The sequence below is a fragment of the Pongo pygmaeus genome, chromosome 5 (genome assembly GCF_028885625.2).
Source record: "Pongo pygmaeus isolate AG05252 chromosome 5, NHGRI_mPonPyg2-v2.0_pri, whole genome shotgun sequence".
In the NCBI taxonomy this organism is placed as follows: domain Eukaryota; kingdom Metazoa; phylum Chordata; class Mammalia; order Primates; family Hominidae; genus Pongo; species Pongo pygmaeus.
This window is the reverse complement of record NC_072378.2, coordinates 159,376,857-159,398,058: the sequence shown is the minus strand read 5'-3', so window position 1 is coordinate 159,398,058 and position 21,202 is coordinate 159,376,857. Positions and strand designations below refer to the sequence as shown.

Genomic DNA, 21,202 nt, shown 5'->3' with positions numbered 1-21,202 from the left:
AGCTACTCAAAAGGCCAACGCAGGAGGATCGCTTGAGTCTGGGAGGTTCAGGTTGCAGTGAGCCATGATCTTCATGATCTTGCCACTGAACTCCAGCCTGCACAATGGAGGGAGACCCTGTCTCAAAACAGAAAAAAAAAAAAAAAAACAAGGAAGAGAATTGCAGAGTCAAGTTCTCTGAAGGCAGTGAATCGGGTGAAGTGGCGGGGCACCAGACGGTGGCTCTTCAGATGGTAGGGGGCAGCAGGGGACAGTGGCTGGGAAGTGCTCTTGGAGGAGGAGGCACTGCTGCAAAGACCTGGAGGATGAGAAAAGGCCAGGCTGGCACAGATCGGAGACATGCCTTCCAGGCCATGGGAATATGAAGCACAAAACCTCTAAGGCAGCAACGGGGCTGAGTGATCACAGATCAAAAAAATCAGCAGCGGGAGTAGAGCCAGCTGAGCTCAAGCTCAGGGCGAGTGAGAGTGAGGGAAAGAAGACACAGCTGGAGATGCCGACGCACTCGGGGCCAAGGAGAAGTTTGAATTGTATCTCCAAACCCAGACGTGCACCATCTGACCTAGCCGGGAAATGTGGCTGTTTGGTCTGCTGGACTGGAGGCACAGGGGTGAAGGATAAAATGGGGTTGAGGCAAAAATAGAATGAAGGTTACCTCTAGGTTTGGGGCCATGCAACAGGGTGTGTGGTGGAGCTCTTTGCTGAGAACGGGGAGGCTAGGAGGGAGGAAGTTCTTGAACAAACAAGAACTCTGGAGACACCAATAGACAGTTGTTGCTGAGGGAAAAGGCAGGGCTGGGGACGTGACTGAAGCCTTGGGATCAGACTACATGACCTAGGGGAAGAATTCGTACATAGATAAGGGCTGGGAAGGACCCAGAGGGGAAGAGAAGAGAAAGCACAGAAATCCTAAGCACAAAATATGCTCAGGGAATGGTTGAACATGTGGGAGGCTGCTTAGGAGAAGGGTCAGATGAGGCCAAGAGGTTTGGCCTCTGGATTCAGCAAGATGGAGGTAATGTTAATCTTGACAAGAGAAGTTTAAGTGCAGGAATGAGGACAATCAGTTTAATCTCTTGGGGCCTGGTTCCTCTGTAAAATGAGAGTATCCGAATAGAGGAGGTTTAAGCTTCCTACTACCCCATTGTGCCACATACTTTTTTTTCAAAAAATGGGGAAAGAGGCCAAGCTGGGTGGCTCATGCCTTTAATCCCAGCACTTTGGAGGCCAAGGCGGGCAGACTGCCTGAGCTCATGAGTTCAAGGCCAGCCTGGGCAACATGGCGAAACCCTGTCTCTACAAATAATACAAAAATTAGCTGGTGGTGGCGCATGCCTGTAGTCCTAGTTACTTGAGAGGCTGAGGTGGGAGGTTGGCTTGAGCCCAGCAGGCTGAAGTTGCAGCTAGCCCAGACTGTGCTACTGCACTCCAGGCTGGGTGACAGAGCCAGACCTTGTCTCAAAAACAACAGGGGGCAAGTGTGGGTGGGGGAACAAAACAATGATCAAGGATAAGAAATCATAATAGGCTGGGCCAGTGGCTCACACCTGTAATCACAGCACTTTGGGAGGCTGAGGTGGATGGATCACCTGAGGTTGGAAGTTCGAGACCAGCCTGACCAACATGGAGAAACCCCGTCTCTACTAAAAATACAAAAAAAAAAAAAAAAAAAAAAAAAAGAAATCATAATAAAGCTGCTCTATTTGGGAGTTTATTAGTCAAACAGGTTGTGTGAGCATCAGTACTCATTCTTTTTTTTTTTTTTTTTTTTTTGTAGAGACAGGGTCTCCTTCTGTTGACCAGGCTGCTCTCAAACTGGGCTTAAGTGATCCTCCCACCTCGGCATCCCAAACTGTTGGAATTACAGGTGTGAGCCATTGTGCCCAGTCATTAGTTCTCTTTTACACAGAAGTTATTAAGGATATTTGTGCAAATTATTAAATAAGCCAAGGAAACAATTAAAATAGAACAGTTAATGGCCAGAATTCTTCTTAGCAGACCCAAATTATATAAGTTGTGCCATCAAAACAGTACCAAGACACTCTTCCTAGCTTATTATACTACAAAGATCCTTAAATATTCTTTTTTTTTTTTTAAATTGAGACAGAGTCTTGCTCTGTCATCCAGACTGGAGTGCAGTGGTGCCATCTCAGCTCACTGTAACCTCCGCCTCCTGGGTTCAAGGGATTCTGGTGCCTCAGCCTCCCAAGTAGCTGGGATTACAGGCACGTGCCACCACACCCAGTTGATTTTGTATTTTGAGTAGAGATGGGGTTTCACTATGTTGGCCAGGCTGGTCTTGAACTCCCGACCTCAGGTGATCCGTCCTCCTTGGTCTCCTAAAGTGCTGGGATTACAGGCGTGAGCCACTGAGCCTGGCCTTAAATATTCTTTCTGAACACAACGTATTTGGACTCCACCGAACGGCCACTTATCAGGTTGTCTGAGTCCTTAGTTGTTCCTATGCTTGCTCACCCACTCTGAAAGGATTGGTCACCCTTCCCAAGGTCAAAAAGGAATGTTAGATGATATCAGGAATTTGCATGCCAAGTTCATAGAACTTTATGATTCCATGAAATGTTTCTCTGTAGCTATCATCTCAGCCAATGAAATGCTTACTGTATTTTATTTTTTCTTAAATAAACATTTCAGGCCAGGTACAGTGGCTCCCACCTGTAATTCCAACACTTTGGGAGGCTGAGGTGGGTGGTGAACTCCTCCACCTGAGGAGTTCAAGACCGGCCTGGGCAACATGGTGAAACCCCATCCCTACAAAAAATACAAAAACTAGCCCAGTGTGGTGGCATCGCCTGTAGTCCCAGCTACCTGGGTGAGGTGGGGGGATCTCTTGAGCCTGGGAGGTGGAGGTTGCAGTGAGCAGAGATCACGCCACTGCACTCCAGCTTGGGTGACAGAGCGAGATCCTGTCTCAAAAACAAATAAAATAAAATAAAATAAAAAATTCAGACCAATAAAGAGGTAGGAAGGAGGCTATAAAGGAAACCCGTGGACTAGCAGGCACCTTAGTCAAGTATTACCAAGACAGTGGAAACATCCATGCTTCTCTCACTGTGTCATCGCCCTGTCCTCCAGATTTAGTCACTGTCTTGCATTTTCCCCCAAGGTTATTAAGGGTGGAAAATAACCCCAATCCTTGTTTTGCCAAGAGTACTCTTTATGTATTTCCCCACTGCCTACTGACTGTTCTTTTGAAGTGCCTACAGCTAGATAGAGCTTTAGTCACTTTTTTGTTACTGGTTGAGATTAATCCGGCACCAGTGTGTAGACAGGCTCCAAGGTGATTTGATAGAAAGCTCCCGTATCAGTGGATGTGACTATTCTGGGTACAGTGGTTCTAGTCCGTGACACTGTTCTGAGCTTCCGGGAGGGCTGCCCTTCCTCACTTTAGTTTTAACCTTGTCTGAAGAACTCCCAGGAAGTTACCAACAGCCCTTCACCAGGCTCCAGAGGCAGACTTAGGATTACCCTTCTCTAGCTGAAAAACTGAAAAATGGAAACCTGGCAATGAAGGGTCATTCAAGGTCTTATACCTAGACTAACAGCAAAGAAGTTTCCAGTAGTCCTGGCTCCAGTGTTTCCTCACTTCCTTCCAAGGCACTGAGTATCATATATTAACAAAAAGATGACTTTCAAACACAAGGAACAGCTTCACAAATGAGGGCTAAAAGGAGAGGCAAGTGAAATATGCGTCAAGGTCCTGCCACATCCTAAGTCAGCTGTTCTCAAATTATGGTGTACATCATCAAAACCACGTGGGGACTTGTTAAAGATACAGATTCCCAGGGGCTGCCTGAGACTTAGTCTTAGTGAGCCATAATTCCTGGAGAAGGGCACTAAGAGTGATTCTAATGCATATTCAAGTTTCAACACAGCTGGAGTTTAGTCTTCTGTGTGTGCTGGGGGGCAGGGGTTTAGGTTTTAAACCCTGACGAAAATAAATTACCCTTAGAAAATCTTAAAACATTCATAAGATACACGGTAGGTGTTTCCTTGGTGGGCAGAACAGTACAGTAACATGTAAATGCTATGTATCATACTAACAGTAATGTAAGATACATGTAAGGAATGCATGTACAAATATGACTTTATACTATTTTAACTTACGTAAGAAAGATTATATAGCATCCCTCTGTATCCACAGGGGATTGGTTCCAAGACCTCTGAGGATACCAAAATTCTCCAATGATCAAGTTCCTGACATAAAAGGGTATAGTATTTGCATATAATGTACAAAATCCTCCTGTATATCTTAAATCATCTCCAGATTACTTATAATATGTAATATAATGTAAACACTTGTTATACTATATTCTGTATTGGATTTTTATTGGTATTTTAATTGTAGTATTGTTTTTATTTTTTATTTTCCAAATCTTTTCCATCCAAGGTTGGCTGATTCCACGAATGTAGAACCCACAAATACAGAGGGCTGATTGTACATATAAGTTGAGTGAGTTAAATGCTCATATGATATGACTCAGTGACACAAGAATACCATGAAATACATATTATCATTTCCATTTTGCAGATGAAGAGATGGATGCTCAGTCAGGTTGACAGACTTACCCAAACGGACCAGGTTGGTCAGTTTGCAGGAAGCAGAATTCAGACTTAGCTCTGTTTGCCTCAAAAACGTGCCATCGTTTCATTTTTATTTTATTTTATTTTATTTTATTTATTTTTTGAGACAGAGTTTCGCTGTTGTTGCCCAGGCTAGAGTGCAATGGTGCAATCTCAGCTCACTGCAACCTCTGCCTCGCAGTTGGTTTCAAGTGATTCTCCTGCCTCAGGCTCCCGAGTAGCTGGGGTTACAGGCGTGCACCACCATGCCCAGCTAATTTTTTGTATTTTTAATAGAGATGGGGTTTCCCCATGTTGGCCAGGCTGGTCTCGAACTCCTGACCTCAGGTGATCCGCTCGCCTCAGCCTCCCAAAGTGCTGGGATTACAGGCTTGAGTCATTGCACCTGGCCGTTTCATTTTTACCACACCGCCACAGGCCACTTCATTTTTCAGCATTCCCCTAAAGGGTAAAGTTCAGAAATGCTCTTCAAGGTCTTGGGGCACCGCTATTTCAAACATTCAATTTAGAAGACAGTATACTTCAAACGGAGCGAGATAAAAATGAGATTAGAGGCATATCCTATTATGAGAGTTGGGAACCCAAATTGGCTAACCAGGCTCCAGGCAGTGATAAGGCGGTGGAGGTACTGATGTCCAGTTGGAAACATTATCAGTGTTAAATATCTTTCATAGTTTCCTTTCTACTGCAGTTACCATTATATCTTCATTTTATTTATTTATTTATTTATTTATTTATTTATTTATTTATGAGACGGAGTTTCACTCGTTGCCCAGGCTGGAGTGCAATGGTGCGATCTTAGCTCACTGTAAGCTCCGCCTCCCGGGTTCACGCCATTCTCCTGCCTCAGCCTCCCGAGTAGCTGGGACTACAGGCGTGTGCCACCACACCCAGCTAATTCTGTATTTTTAGTAGAGACAGGGTTTCTCCATGTTGGTCAGGCTGGTCTTGAACTCCTGACCTCAGGTGTTCCACCTGCCTCGGCCTCCCAAAGTGCTGGGATTACAGGCGTGAGCCACAGCGCCCGGCCTATATCTTCATTTTAATAAAAAAGAAATTTAGGCCAGGAGTGGTGGCTAACGCCTGTAATCCTAACACTTTGGGAGGCCGAGGTGAGCAGATCACCTGAGGTCAGGAGTTCAAAACCAGCCTGGCCAACATGGTGAAACCCCGTCTCTACTAAAAATACAAAAAATTAGCTGGGCTTGGTGGCGGGTGTCTGTAATCCCAGCTACTCAAGAGGCTGAGGCAGGAGAATTGCTTGAACCTGGGAGACGGAGGTTGCAATGAGCCGAGATTGCGCCATTGCACTCCAACCTGGACAAGAAGAGCGAAACTCCGTCTAAAAAAAAAAAAAGGGAAAGAAAAGAAAAGTTCAGTCTTTCAGAGGGAATACACTTACCTGAATAGAGGTCAAAATCTCAGAAGAGGCCTCCCTCCTCTCTCTGACCTCTGAAATGCCCTGGATCTGCAAGTGGGAGATTACAGGCCCTGACAAAGGGTTGCCCAAACAGCAGTGTGTCCCTAGGAAGACAGGTTAAGCATCAATTACTATGAGGCTAGCACGAGTTAAGCATTCGGCATGCACGATCTCATTTAATCCTTACAAGTCTATGTAGGTGGGGCTACTAGTATGTTCATTCAACAAATTGGGAAACAGAGTTTGGAACTTCGCCCAAAGTCATCGGTTTCTCTTTCTACCAGGATAGATTTAAGTGCTTACTAAGTGTCAGGTACTGTTCCAGGCATCTTACATGTACTAACTCATTATCCTCATTACAACCCTCTGATACAGGTGCCATAATTATGCCGCTTAACAAACAAGAAAACTAAGAGCAGAAAGGGAGGCGTAAACCCAGGAGAAGAATTCAGGAGAAGCTCTGGTCTCAACCTTTAGCCAACATCACAATCACCCGAAGGGCTTGTAACACACTGATTGCTGCGCCCAGCCCTAGAGTTTCTGAATCCTAAGGCTGAGCAACACCTAATTTCCACTTCTGCAAGTTCCCAGTGAATGCTGTTGCTGCTTGTCTGGAAGCCAGACGTTGAGAACCCCTTCTAGAGTGAGCTCTCCCGCAGCAAATTCTACTGGCCCCCAAAGCATGTGTTTTGTGTGTCTTAAAAATTTGTTGAGAACCATTAGCAAAAAACAAACAAAAAAACTTAATTCCTAGAATTTCAGGGAAATCCCATGGAGCTTTTTGCCAGTCACGTCAAGAGGCCACAAACGTGCCCCTTAACCAGAGCTTCGGAAGGCGGCGGCTGGGCCGGCCACGTGCACCGAGACTCGGGCCCAGGTGCAGCCGCCCCAGGGCCGAGGCCTCGGAACTGGCCCCCGGTCCCGGCTCCAAGCGGTCCAGCAATTCTCCCAGGCCGTCTGCTTCTCCAGATTTATTTACGTTTTCCTGACTTCCCCCTGCTCGCTGTGGGACAGCCTCCCCAGTTGCATCTGCGAGGGGAGTAGCGAGCACTTCCGCCAAGTTCCGCCCCCACCCAGCCCGAGGCCCGGCTGCCGCCATCTTGCGGGGGGCGCACCTCACAGGTCGGGAGCTGGGCGGGAAGGGGCGTGGTCCCGGGACCCGCCCCGCCGGGGCTCTTGGGAGCGCGGGCAGCGAGCGCACTCGGCGGACGCAAGGGCGGCGGGAAGCACACGGAGCACTGCAGGCGCCGGGTGAGGCGTGCGGCGGCCGGGGTCGGGACAGGGGTTCTGGGCTGGGGGTTCCTGGCGGAGGGCCCGGGCGGGCGGCGGGGCTCGGCGGCAGGTGCGGCGGGCTGCCTAGGGGGCGCGGCGCGGGGTTCTCGCCCGGTACCCGCGGGGCAGGTGGAGCTGAGCCGGCCCGCGGCCCCGCGACCTTCCCCTCGGCGCCGGGTCCCCTCAGGTCTCTCCCGAAGGAAACGCGGAGCCTGGGTGCCTGGGCGCCGTCCGTCGGCGGCTCCCGGGCGGTTGCGGTTTTTGAAAGAGTTTCTCAAAGGCTTGACGGTTCCGATTGCAGCCGCGGGGCAACGGTTGCTACACAAAGTGAAACTTGCCGAGTGCTCTGCTCTTCACGGGCTTCCTGGCAGCCCCGGGAAGTTCCTCGGCGGACTCCGAGCCCGCGCCCCCTCTCCACGGACCCTTCCCCGCCGAGTGCCCCCCCCGTCCTGCGCCCCCTCTCCCCTGACCCGTCCCTGCCGGGTGCTTCGCGGACTCGCGCCGGCTCTCCCGGGACTCCTTCCTCCTAGGTGTTCCCCCTGCCCCTCGCCCTCTCTCTCCCAGGCCCGCGCTCCCTCTCCCCGGGCCTTTCCCCGCCGGGTACCCCTGGGCCCGCGTCCCCTCTTCTCCGCCTCTCTCCGCTGGGTGCACGTCGCCCGGCCGGCACTGTCTCCCCTGACCCTCCTGGCCAAGTGTTCCCCGGGGCCCGCGCCCCCTCCCGCCGATCCTCCCCACTGAGTGTTCCCCCTGCCCTCTCTCTCCCGGGCCCGCGCCCACCACCAGCCCCTTCATGCTGGGGGTCCCCTGGGTGCGCACCCCCTCTCGCCGGACCCACCCCCAACTGGGGGCACCTCCAGTGCCCGCCGGCTGCCCCTTGGGCGCGCGCCCCTGCTCTCGGGCCCCTTCTTCGCCAGGGGCCCGGCCCCGCCCGTGCCCCCTCCCCATGCCCGCGGTGCTGGGCGGGGCGCTGACTCACCCGGGCCCGGGCTGGCCGGTTCTTAAGCGGCAGCGCGCGGCGGGCGCCGAGTGTCGGGCGCGGCAGGAGGACGAGGCAGGGCGGGCGGACGGGCGCTCTAAGGGCTCTGCTCTGACTCCAGGTTGGGACAGCGTCTCCGTTGCTGCTGGAGAGTCGTGTTTTCGGGGATCGAGGATACTCACCAGGAACCGAAAATGCCGAAACCAGTAAGTTGCACAGTTTCTGGGCCGGGCGGACGGGGGAGGCTTCATTGGAGAGGGGAGGCACCTGCACGAGGTGTTGGGGCAGTTCCTGGGGAACAGGATTCTTCTCACACGCAGAAGACGATAGGAATAGGAGGTTGTCGCCGCTCTTTGTTAGTTGTTGACCCTTTTGTGGAGCGTTAGGAGAACACCATTTTGATGCTTTTCTCTGCAGTCTTTTTCTTTGTGAGGCCCTTCTCCAGTAGTTACGGTCTTTTCTAAAAACTAGAGGCCCTTTTACACTGCTTCCTTCTGTTTTTAAAGGGTATAGTAATACGACTTCGAAGTTTCTTAAAAAGTCCAAATCACAGGGAGACTCAGATGGCTTCCGACCACACACACCAGTTCTCAGAGCTCCTAAGGGTCCGAAACCACAGGCGCCCCAGATCAGACTGGGCAGATTTTAAAGGGCGTTTGGGAGAGGAGACTGGCTTTCGGAAGTTGCCTTTCAGCTTCGCTTCCTACCAGGCCCATGAAGCGGTGCCCTGTTCACCAGCAAACTTGCTGGCTGCAGCAGAATTTCTGTCTCTTAACGGAAGGTTAGCCGTGGACTTGAATTGTAGATGCAGGCAGCCGGTGGAGTTTGATAAGAGGTTCCTGGCACGCCGGGCCGAGCACTCCTGGTCAGCTGATGAAAGGGCTGTGCCTGCGCCTCTGTCTCCTTGAATCTGATTGTGTTGAGATTGCTGGCCAGACCTGGGGGTTGTAGGCACAAGGCAGGTTCTCTGGGACTGACACTTTTTAGAAAGTTGTATGTATTCTACCTGCTTTTAACACTGGGGAACTGGTGACTAGACACTGGGGGGAAGGTTTAACACTTTTTGAGTTTTGAATCACAATGGACAAAATATCGGGATTCATTACAAATTGGGATTACAGATACATCTGGAATTTTTTTTTGGTTTTTCAAACAAGTTGGTTCTGTAATCAATGCTTGTGTGCCTTTTTTGCGGGGAGAGGGGAGCAGAGTCTCCCTCTGTGGCCCAGGCTGGAGTGCAGTGGCATGATCTCGGCTTACTGCAACCTCTGCCTCTCAGGTTCAAGCGAATCTCCTGCCTCAGCCTCCCGAGTAGTTGGGATTACAGGCATGTGGCACCATGCCCAGCTAATTTTTGTATTTTTATAGAGAGGGGGTTTCACCATGTTGGCCAGGCTGGTCTAAAACTCCTGACCTCAGGTGATCCGCCCACCTCGACCTCCCAAAATGCTAGGATTACAGGCGTGAGCCACCACACCCAGCCTTGTGTGCTTCTTCTACTGTTAAATTTTATGTTCTCTAAGATCTTTGTTAGACGTATTAATTTTGCTGTTAGGATAACGAATATTAATATGCCAGTAGATTCAGAAGCCAATATAATTTTTGCCTAAGTTACATCAAGATGATTCATTTGTGATGCAGAGTATTTTCTATACACAATTTTTCTTTTTTAATTCAAACTTAAAAGTGACACGTGACATCCAGGCTTGACAGTGCATGTGGTATGAAACTGACCTAAGTACAACCCCTTACTCAGGCAGAGCTGAGTGCAACGGTATGCGGAGGAGTGGTCAAGATTACCCTTCTGGGTGTGGTTTTCTTTATTTCACTAAAAGAAGAGATGCAGAGCTCAGCTAAGATAGCACTCAGGAAAAAGTTAACCTGTTCTCCGTCACTACTTTTCTTTCTCATTTCTCATAATGAATGGTAATTTATTTTTCTGGTTTCTTTTTTGTATCTTGGTAAAATATACAATTTATCCTCTTAGGTTTACATTTCAAGGTATTAAGTACATTTACATTGTTACATAGCCATCACCAAGGTCCATCTCCAGAACTTTATCTTCCCAGATTGAAACTCTGTACCCATTAAACTCTCCCTCCCCATCCCCACCACCAGCCCTTGGCAACCACCATTCTACTTTGTCTCTATGAATTCGACAGCTTTAGATACCTCATGCAGGTGGAATCGTGATAGTATTTGTCCTTGTGTGGACAGTCTCATTTCCTGTAGCATGATGTCTTCAAGGTTCATCTATGTTGCAATGTCAGAACTCCCTTCTCTTTTATTTCTTATGGCAGGTATGTTTTCATTTCATTTTGTTTTAAAGGCCTTTTATGATAGAACTTAAAAGATGTTTCTGACATTTGACAAAGTGAAGATAGTTGTGAACTGTTAAGACAGTAGCCATCACCTTGTGTATTAGAGCCAAAGTTACTCTTTGAAAGACTGTATTCTGTATAATATCTACAATTACAATTTTCAAACTTTTTTTGAGGCCAGGTGAGGTGGCCTGATTACAGACATGAGCCTGTAATCCCAGCACTTTGGGAGGCTGAGGCAGGCAGATCACATGAGCCCAGGAGTTCAAGACTCGCCTGGCCAACATAGACTGTTTCTACAAAAAATAGAAAAATTAGCTGGGTGTGGTGGCTGGCACTCTGACTGAGGCTGAAGTGGGAGGATTACTTGAGCCGCGGAGGTCAAGGCTGCAGTGAACTAAGATCAAGCCACTGCATTCCAGCCTGGGCAGCAAAGTGAGATGTTGTCTGAAAACAAACAAAACCCCTTTTTTGAGAGGCTTCCTTTTAGGTCAGCCATACCTGTCTGCCATGGGACATTTCTCCCTGCCTCCTCTTTGGCAGAGGAGGGTCTTAGAGGTAAGTTAAACACACTAAGCCTTTCTGTGTGTAAATTATATTAGAGCCATCCCACAAATCACTGAGAAGAGCATAGTAGGTTGCACATACTTGAATATGACATTTCTTAAGCCTGTTAGAGAGGATCCAGTTAGTTTTGGTTTGGTTTGGGGTTTTTTTGCTGCCTTAGTAAATGTTAAAATGAAACATCCACCAACAGCTCTGTGGATGTGTCCTTTAAACAAAGGTTTATTGATTCTAATTATTCGAACCTAAGTTAAGAATGTTAGCGAACAATGTTAGGTGGTTTTCTTGGGCTTAATGTTTAACAGCTGGATTAAGGGGACACACACTTAAAGGATGGATACCTCTGAGTAGTTGGCCTTCCACCTGATGCATTGCAACTGTTAACCCTTGAATTCAACAAAGTATTTTTGATTGATTTGCCTGAACTGAGTGAGTGGATGACTTTATTCATAAAACAGTATAACTGAAAATACTTATTTCCTGTGTTTTCTCCTAATACTGTTTCCCAAAAGCAACAGTTACTTAAAAGACTGAGGCCGTGCACAGTAGCTCATGCCAGTAATCCCAGCACTTCGGGAGGCTGAGGTGGCTGGATCACAAGGTCAAGAGATCGAGACTATCCTGGTCAACATGGTGAAACCCCGTCTCTACTAAAAATACAAAAATTAGCCGGGTGTGGTATGGGCGCCTGTAGTCCCAGCTACTTGGGAGGCTGAGGCAGGAGAATCGCTTGAACCCGGGAGGTGAAGGTTGCGGTGAGCTGAGATTGCACCACTGCACTCCGGCCTGGCGACAGAGCGAGACTCCGTCTCAAAAAAAAAAAAAAAAGACTTGAGTGTTTATTCATCAGCAAGCGGAGTGACCTGCACAGAGAGCGAGACAGACCTCGTTCTCTGGAAGCTTAGTGTCTGGTACCTGGGCCAAGATGCGGGTAAATGCTGAAATTGAAAACCCGCTAAGTGCTGTCAGACTGGGAAAGAGCCTAGGTAACGTGTGACGCAGTCGAGAGGAAAATCATCTGATGGGGAAATTGGCAGACTGTATTGAGAAGTAACACTTCAGCTGAATCTTGCTTGAGGGCTGGGGTGCACACGTGGCAGCACTCCGCAGGGAGGAACACCTGTGGTTTGTTGTCTGGTTTTGCTTTTCCCACAGCTGCTTAGGGACTCTATTCATGTGTGACTGGCAGACGTCCAAGGAGGGTGATTTGGGGTTCCAGAGGGAGCCTTGGCCTCTGTTCAGGCCAGTCCCCAGGACATGGTGTGCTGTGTGCCCTCGTGGGTCTGCCCCATCTAGGGAGAGGTGTAGGAGTTGGTGCTCAAATCATTGGTCCTGGAAGCATCCTCTCTGCCTGCCCCTTCATGTTAGGGTGACTGCAGAGCACCTTTCTCCTGCACTTGCTTTCTTCTGCCCAAAGGAAAGAAGGCATGGGGAGTGAGCAAGGAAAACCGCTGTAGTTAAGCTCTGGAAGGAAAAGGGGGTTGTGTTCAGGGCCGAGATCTCTTTAAGCTGTCATGAGAACCATAGAGCTGAACTGCCTTTAAGTGGCTCCAACACGTCTTACCTGTTCATTTCTGAAGTGTTATAGACATTTCTAATATAAAAGCAGGTTTACCTTTCATTAGGAAAACTCTGAAAGTGTGTTCACATTTCTACTGTGCCAAAATTTTAAGGTAATTTCTGAGATGACCTTGCCTCTTCGGGAATACATAACCTTTTCTATTAAATATTTTAACAGGGACAGTTTACTGAATGTACTCCCCGCCCACAACCCCTTCGCAATTGAGGAGGATGCGTAGCATCTATTTCCACCCCTCCTCCTCCACGAGGGGCAGTGTTGAATTAGGTAGCTAACATTTTGCCATGTGGCAGGGAGAGGTGTTGGTAGGATGAGTGATTTGCCATGATCACGCTGTAAGGCACAATGAATGTATTTGGATGTTCACAGACACAGTCCCTGTCAGTGGATTTACAGTCTGGTTTCAGGGACAGACAGCAATCCCAGAGTAAATGTAAAACTGCAGCTCCAGAGAGTATGCCTGAAGAGGGGTACATGAGGCCTGAGAGTAGATGAGGTGTGTGTGTGCTGGTGGGGGTGCAAATAGGGGAGGTCAGGAAGGCATCCTTGAGGATGTGACCTCCCTGGGCAGAGGTAACAACTTGTGCAAAGGCCCTGTGGGGGGAGGAAGTAGTGTGAGTTTGGGGTTCCACATGAAGCCCAATGTGGCTAGAGAGGAAGACAGGTCAGGCCATGCCTTGTAAGCCATTCTTCGGCGTTTTTTAGTTTAACTTGGGGTTTTGACTGGGAGGTGACATGATCAGATTTGCCTTTTGAAAAGTTGATTGTGATCTGTAATATGAAAATCACAGGAGGCAGGAGACGGCAAGGGTAGTTATGGTAGACCATTGAAGGAGCTCATAGCTCGGACCAAGGTGGTGGTGGTGGGAACAGAAGTGGGTGCATTTGAGGGTTCTTTGGGAGCTAGAATTGATAGCGCCTGGTGATGGGTTGGATATGCAGGGCCAAGGGTGGTGTCGAGGCTGACTTCTCGTTTCTAGCTTGCGCAAGTGGATGTGTGGTGGTGCCGTCGCTGAGATAAGTAATCCTGGAGAAGGACCAGGTGTGGGGGAAGGTGGGGAGTCTGGATTTGTTGTTACATGTTAATAAATTTGTGACAGTGGTTGATGAAAAAGTCCTTGCCTTCTTTCATTACTGTATCCACTGCCCCCCAAAATATTAAAGGACCAGACTCCTTAAACTACATAATTTTTAAATCCAAATAATTCAGTAGCTTTTTGTTTTCCCTGAGTATATGTACACACTGTACATACCTAAAAGTTAAGAGGAAGGGTTAATTCAGTGTTCTCAAAATTTTGTGTACACAATTGTCTGGAGACTGTTGATTCCTGGGTCCCTTGAAGAACTAATAATGACTTCCATCTGCAGGGTGAGGTGCAGGCTGGGTGCTTATGTTTTAAATAAGCTCTCCAGATGGTACTGCTGATTGAATAGGAAAAGAGCAGTTATTATATATTCCTTTCTCCTGCACCCCGATCAAGCCCAGTGTGATTTCAGAGCACCCAGTTGGGCGAAAGCAGTCACTGATGCCCAGCGGCCGTCTTACAGTCTGGCTGAAATGCCAGGAGTGCTGTTATTGGTATTTGGGACTCGAACAGGGGCTAGGATGACTCTTTGTGAAAAAGAGCCATAAAAATAAAAATTTCATAGCTAATTTACTGCTTACCTATACTTGGGCAGGCCATTCAGCATAATATCCTTCTGACTTGAGTTTCTCTCTGCAGGGAGTCTAGTAGCAGAGCTTCATTTGGCAGTGCCCAGTGGTCTCTCACATTTTGGCTCTTTGTTTTCAAAGAGAAAAAAAGAGGCTAGACATTCCCTATAAATGGTAGGGAAGTAAGAGATCCCGTTCCTTGTTCGTCTTTTCTCTTTTATTCCTTCCACACTGGCCTCTTTTGTTAATGAAATAATGTGATTTTTTGTTTGTTTGTTTGTTTGTTTGTTTGGAGACAGGGTCTCCCTCTGTCACCCAGGCTGGAGTGCAGTTGCACAGTCACAGCTCACTGCAGCCTCAGTGCCCCTGGCCCCCACCCCTGGCTCAAGTGATCTTCCCACCTCAGCCTCCTGGGTAACTGGGACCACAGGCACACACTACCACACCCAGCTAATTTTTTATTTTTTGTGAAACGAGATCTCACTGTGTGGCCCAGGCGGCTAGTCTCAAATTCCTGAGCTCAAGCTATCCTACCACCTTGGCCTTCCAAAATGCTGAGATTATAGGTGTGAGCCACCATGCCTGGCTGATAATGTGATTTCTAACAAATGTTGAATAATTATAGTTTGGGAAAGGAAAACAATATCACTTAGTGAACTATAATTTTTTTCTTAATTTTTTTAACTTAAATTTTATATATCTTTGACAATTTGGGGATTCTTAGGGTGGTTTGATATACCTGCTTTCTCATGGTAGTTAGATGTTTCAACTCTATTCTGAAGCAGTGAAATTCAGTCTGCTTTCAAAGTCAGTGAATGCATTTTGAATTATCCCTTATTTCATTTCAGTAGTAACTACCTTGAAGACTCCCCAGGTACTCCAATTAGTTTTTAATTTCAGCAGTATATGTGTGTTTGTTGAAAAGACCAAAGGTTGCATTATTTTCCTTCTGACATATTTACCATCCATGCCTGTTGACATAAAAAGATTTTTCCAGACTTGGGTGGTTTTCAGAACCGAACAAAACCCTTGTGCTATAATGTGACTTAGAGACTTTTGACTGAAATGCTTGATATAGTTAATATACATAATTTTTTTCAAAATGAAACCACAAAGAGCTATAAAGAGAATTTCATAGCTAATTTACTGCTTACCTGTACTTGGGGAAGCCATTTAGCATCTGTGAACCTAAATTTCGTCAGCCGTAAAATGGGAGTTTTTAAGTGGAAAGAATGTTACATAAGATAAACGGAGACAAAGTTTTTATCAGTGAAATCCAAACAACTCATCTTCAGATGCTGTGAGCTTTATGTGTTTCTTTTGTGTTTCCCCACCCTGCAAATGTTTTTCAAACTTACCCTGTTAGCTAAAAACTTTGGGTTCCTATAAACGAGGTAAAGTTTGTCCATTGGTCTTCTCAGGGAAAAAGCAATATGAACAGTTTGGGTTATCTTAGTAAAAGGGAAGGCTCTGATTTTCTCTTGTGTCTATCCTCTCTCTGTGTTCTAGTCAGAATTCCCTTATCAGTCACATGGGTACCACCTTCATGTTTTGAAGCGCTGTTATATCCCATTATGTGCTTGGTGCAGGGACAATAAAAATAAGATTGGTTTTGCCTTTAAGGAGTTCTCAGTCTCCTAGTGAAAGCAGATGTGTAAACAATTACAATGCAGTGCAGTGCATGATAGAGGTCTTCACAGAAGAGAAGTGTGCCCTGGGCACCAAGGAGGGCCTCCCGGCTGGTAAGATCCTTTGGGTAAGTGTGGAGGGATGTGGGCTTCCCAGTCAGCAGTGGTCAGTTCTATTTTCCTTTATTCATTAACCCCTTCTTAACACTTATAGGCAAATAGTAATGCTGTTTCAAAGGAAATGTAAAACTTCATTAATAGTTACCTTTTTAATCTAATATACTTGAAAACAAAACCTTAAAAGCAAAATAAAAAATATCTCACCATGACCCACCTTTTATTGATAGGACAGGAACCAGTATCACCTGAGGATCAAACTCTAGTAGTCAGTATATCATCAAACTCTAGTAGTCAATATATCAGATTTTGCTCATATTTTTAAGTTTGAAGTCACTTTTCTGCAACCTAATTTTGTTTTCCATTTTTGCCTGAGAGATCGATTTTAAACTGCCTGTGTGGACAGTTGTCATTTCGGATATTGTAAATAATTGTTATTACTTTAGGATGGGGTAGGGAAACTATCATCTTAGGGCCGAGTCTGGCTGTGGCTTGTTTTTATTTGGTCTACCAGCTAAAAATGGTTTTTATATTTTTGAAGGATTTTAAAAACAACAATATGCAACGGACTCCAAATAAGGCCCTCAAAGCCTGAAATACTTACTGGCTGGCTCTTTAGAGAAACAAATGGGCCAACTCCTGCTTCTAGCATAAAAATAATTACTGTTGAGCATTTATTATAACCTCGTATATATTTTACGGCTGGACTAATATTTGGAAGCAGATCCACCCCATTGGTTCCAGTTTTTAAAAAATTGTTCTCAAGGAACACAATGTGTTTTGTTAGCCAGTATTGAGCACATCATGGGCTCTGAGCATGGACTCGGAAACTACTGAGGAGAGGCATAGTGGTGCTGAGGTAATGTTTTAAACAAAGCTGGTGTTCGGGTGGGTCTTTGTGTAGAGAAAGTGGCAGTATCTTGTGTCACACTTGCTAAGCTATTGTGTAATGACAGATTTCTGGCATATGCTAAAAGAAAGCAATTTGTACCTGATATTTGAGTTGGAAAGAGAATGTCATGTAAATGAATTGCTTTTTTCCTCATTGATAGTTTAAAATGAGCTTTTGATCTACTATAGTCTGTTTGTGAATTTCTGACTGCAGATGTTTTATAAGTCCATTCCTGATTCAGAACACCCTGTCTAAAGTACAGCTCCATCTGTCTGTGCTATGCCCCACTTCACTGCACTCATAGAACTCCGTCTCCACCTATAACGCTGTCAGGTGCTTGTTTATTTGTGCTTTTTGTCTTTTCTGGCAGCAAAGCAAGAGGATAGGTGTTGTTTTTGTGTTTTTGAGACACGGTCTTGCTCTGTTGCTCAGGCGCTAGTGCAGTGGTGCAATCATAGCTCACCACAGCCTTGAACTCCTGGGGGGACCGCAGGCACTCACTACCACACCTGACTAATCTTTTTATTTTTATTTCTGTAGAAATGAAGTTTCACACTGTTTTGTGCAGGCTGGTCTCAAACACCTGGCCTCAAGCCATCCTCCTGCCTCAGTCTCTCAAAGTGTTGGCGTTACAGCCATGAGCCACTATGCCTGGCCCAAGTTTGTTTGTTTTTTGTTTAGCATTATTATTTTATAGCAAACTTTAAATTCTTGTTTATTGGCAGGATACATAGAGGGAAGGAGGACCAGCAAATAGGTAAACATACCTGCCTCCTAGTGGGTAATCTTGGGCAAGTTTTTTCACCTCCCTCTGCCTCCTTATCTGTAAACAAGATCCTGCGTGCCTGCCTGGGATGCCTGCTGAGATGGCGCATGGGAAGCACCTGGCCTTATGCCTGGCCCTGGTCAGTAAGGGCTGTGTGGTTCCACTTGTACCTGATAAATTCTAATCTGATTAAAAGCTTTACTAGCTCGTGATGGTCATTCTTTTCCTCTAACTTAGCAGCCCAATGAAATAATGTAGTAAGTAAATGTAACCTTGCTTTTTGTCCTTTTGCTGCCACGATGAACACAGCTGTCTTGCTAGACCTCTGTTGACTTCAACAGGGATAGCACCAGGTTTATTGGAAATTTATATATGAGACAGTCCAGTGGTGGTGGGTTGGACAGAACAGCAACTGCTTCCCGAAAGCTTGCAAAAAGCATGCAGTTTACACAGCATTTTTACTTAACATACTCCCCCTAACAGCCTCCACCTGGCAGCCTTAAAGTGCTTGTGGGCTGGGGGTTCAGATGTTCCCCATAGATAAGGAATTTATTTCAGGGTTGGCCACTGGGATTCCTTAGCTCGGAACTCCACACACACATTCTTCTTCAGTTATTGATGTTAGGTACACCTGTACAACCACCCTGCATAAAATTCATTCATTCAACAAATAGAGCACCTACTTTGTGCCAGGTTTTCAGGTACTGGGGAGACATTGGTGAACAAAAAGGGGCTTTTAAAGGATTATCACCTGCTTGGTTGACAGTCACATCCAGTGAATGGTGGAACCCATTTCCTGCTAATGTGTATTTGAGCCTGAAATGCACATTGTCCCACCTTTCCTCAATGGCAAAATGCTCTGGAAAGTAGGTGCTGGTCTGACTGAATAAAATGGGCTTTCTGTTTGGAGTTGTAAAGGGAGCCGTGCCTTCCTCAGCCCCTTCTGAAAGAAAGACCTGCTTTCAAGAAGCTTATATTGCAGGGAGAAAGACACATGTCTAATACATTGTCGGGGTGGTGAGCGTGCTACTGTAAATTTTAACCTAGGCTTTGGCAAGAGCTAGAATTAACTTTCATCTTTATTCTTTGAAGCGTTGAAACCATTGAGCAGAGTGACTTATGAGTGGGCCCACTGTGATGTGTTTTTGTTGGTTTTCTGGTAAATCACTTTTGGGTTGGACAGTGAACCATGATGGTCTTTCTTCAAGAACTTGTTTTTGCAAGGGTTTGGTGATAAGTCCATCATTTGCCAAACCCACTTACTCTTCCATCCTTTCTCAGGTGCTGTGGTTCAGGGAAATGATTGTTTTGATAGTATTTTACCTATTGCACCATTACTTCATCTGTAAATTTCTTATAAAATATGGCTTGGGATCCAGCCTTGTTTTTTTTTTTTTGTTTTGTTTTTGTTTGTTTGTTTTTTTGAGACGGAGTCTCTTCCTGTCGCCCAGGCTGGAGTGCAGTGGCGTGATCTCGACTCACTGCAAGCTCCACCTTCCGGGTTCATGCCATTCTCCTGCCTCAGCCTCCTGAGTAGCTGGGACTACAGGCGCCCGCCATCACACCTGGCTAATTTTTTTTTGTATTTTTTAGTAGAGACGGGGTTTCACCATGTTAGCTAGGACGGTCTTGATCTCCTGACCTCGTGATCTGCCCGCCTCGGCCTCCCAAAGTGCTGGGACTACAGGCGTGAGCCACTGCGCCCAGTCTGTTATGTTTTTAAAGAGAAAATTGAACCACAGGTCACTTGGTTAAAGCTTAGCACATAAATATGAGATTGGAATCACTTTATTTGTAAACATATATATAGTGTATATTGGTACAGTATTTTCATTAAGGTGTGTTTCATTGCCTCAGTTAAATAATTAAGGGTGTTGGCTTCTGGGATGTTGAAGTATTTGCTTACATAATCCATTGCTGTTTGGGTGAGACTCTTAAATGGATTTAGACGGGGAGATAATGGTGAGAAAACTGGATTTTTTATTTAGAACCTGGCTGAACAAGGCAATGTGGAAATAGTGTGATAACAAGGTGCATTATATAACTTGAACAAATCAACTGCAAAAAGACATTTTCAAAGAAATGGAGGAAAATTGAATAATATTTACTGAACTTGACGTATTAAGGAATTGTTTTAAATTATGTTGGATGTGATGGTGGTATTGTGATTATGTTTAAGTTTTTACAAGTGAAATAATGAATGAGGGCCTTAAAATATGCCAGCAAAAAAAAAGTGAAAATGGTAGAGTAGAAGAAAGAAGAATGGTGTTGAAGCTGAAAAAAGAGAGTGTGGAGGATCATGGTACTACTTATTTTTTCTACTTTTGTGAATGTTTTCAACTTTCCATAATAGAATATTTGCTTTTAAAAAGCATGTTGAAGTGTAGAAAGGGAGAGATGCTTTACTTTTGCTCGTCATGGAGTGCCTGAGTGTTGAGGTGGGAGGATCTCAGGGCGAGGACAGGTCCCCCATTCCCTGCTGCTGGGGCAAGCTTTGTGCTCTGGATCAAATGAGTAACTGATTTAATCCCACCCGGGCCATCTCACCCTCCATGCACATGTTTTAAAAGGAGGTCACTACTTAAAATTGCAGCTGACTTGGAAACACGTAGAACGATTTGTTCCCAGTTTTTTCCACTATTACTCTGTATTCCCAATATTTTGGGGGGCCCATAGGAATGGGGCACAGTGCTGTGACCCAACTGGGAACAGGTCATTGTCTGAATAGCGATTTTCTCAGACTTGAAAATTGAAATGAACAAAATAAGGGGCATCTACTGGGTAGGGCTTTAGCCATTTTAAGAACTCAATCTACATACTGGGGCTGTGGGCAGGGATGGGGGAAGGAAATACAGCAAACTATGGGTTGGGGTTGGGGTTGGGGTGAGTGATAGGGTTGTAAAGTGTACACCATGTCTTCTCCAGTCAAGTAATGATGTACAAATTATAATGCCATTTCAGATGTAACATACTTGATACTGACAGTATAAATTGAAGAGTTTTTTAAATTTTAATTTAGTGTAATTTCAGACACGGTGATTTTAAAAGTAAGTTTTGGCGGGGTTTGCTTATTTAAACAAATTTTGTAAGATTACTGATTTAGTTTGGATTTTTTAAAAGAAGCTACTTTGGTCTTGCTAATTTTTGATAGATGGCAAAAGTAAAGACTGGGGTGAGTTCAAATCTTGTCTAATTGAAATTTCTTATAGGAGAATATTGCTCACGTGATCTTAACTAGGGGCAAAAATTTATCTCAGCAATGGGACAAGACTTAAGTATGGTTTATGTCATATGTCCTCTAAAACAACAGGTTAGCAAAGAAATTTCTGACCTTTTTTTTATTTTTTTTTTTCCTGAGACGGAGTCTTTGTCACCAGGCTGGGAGTGCAGTGGTGCCATGTAGGCTCACTG

The 21,202-nt window shown here is 45.8% G+C and overlaps 1 protein-coding gene across 1 annotated transcript in view; it reads left to right on the top strand.

Annotated features, from left to right (window-relative positions):
• Positions 1 to 7,026: 7,026 nt before the first annotated feature.
• EZR (ezrin) overlaps positions 7,027 to 21,202 on the top strand; it is a 53,243-nt gene continuing 39,067 nt past the window's right edge. Inside the window, exons 1-2 of the mRNA XM_054490274.2 lie at positions 7,027 to 7,273; positions 8,392 to 8,476. Of these exons, the coding sequence (XP_054346249.1) occupies positions 8,465 to 8,476 (12 nt within the window). The 5' untranslated portion in view covers positions 7,027 to 7,273; positions 8,392 to 8,464. The remainder of the gene's footprint in view (positions 7,274 to 8,391; positions 8,477 to 21,202) is intronic.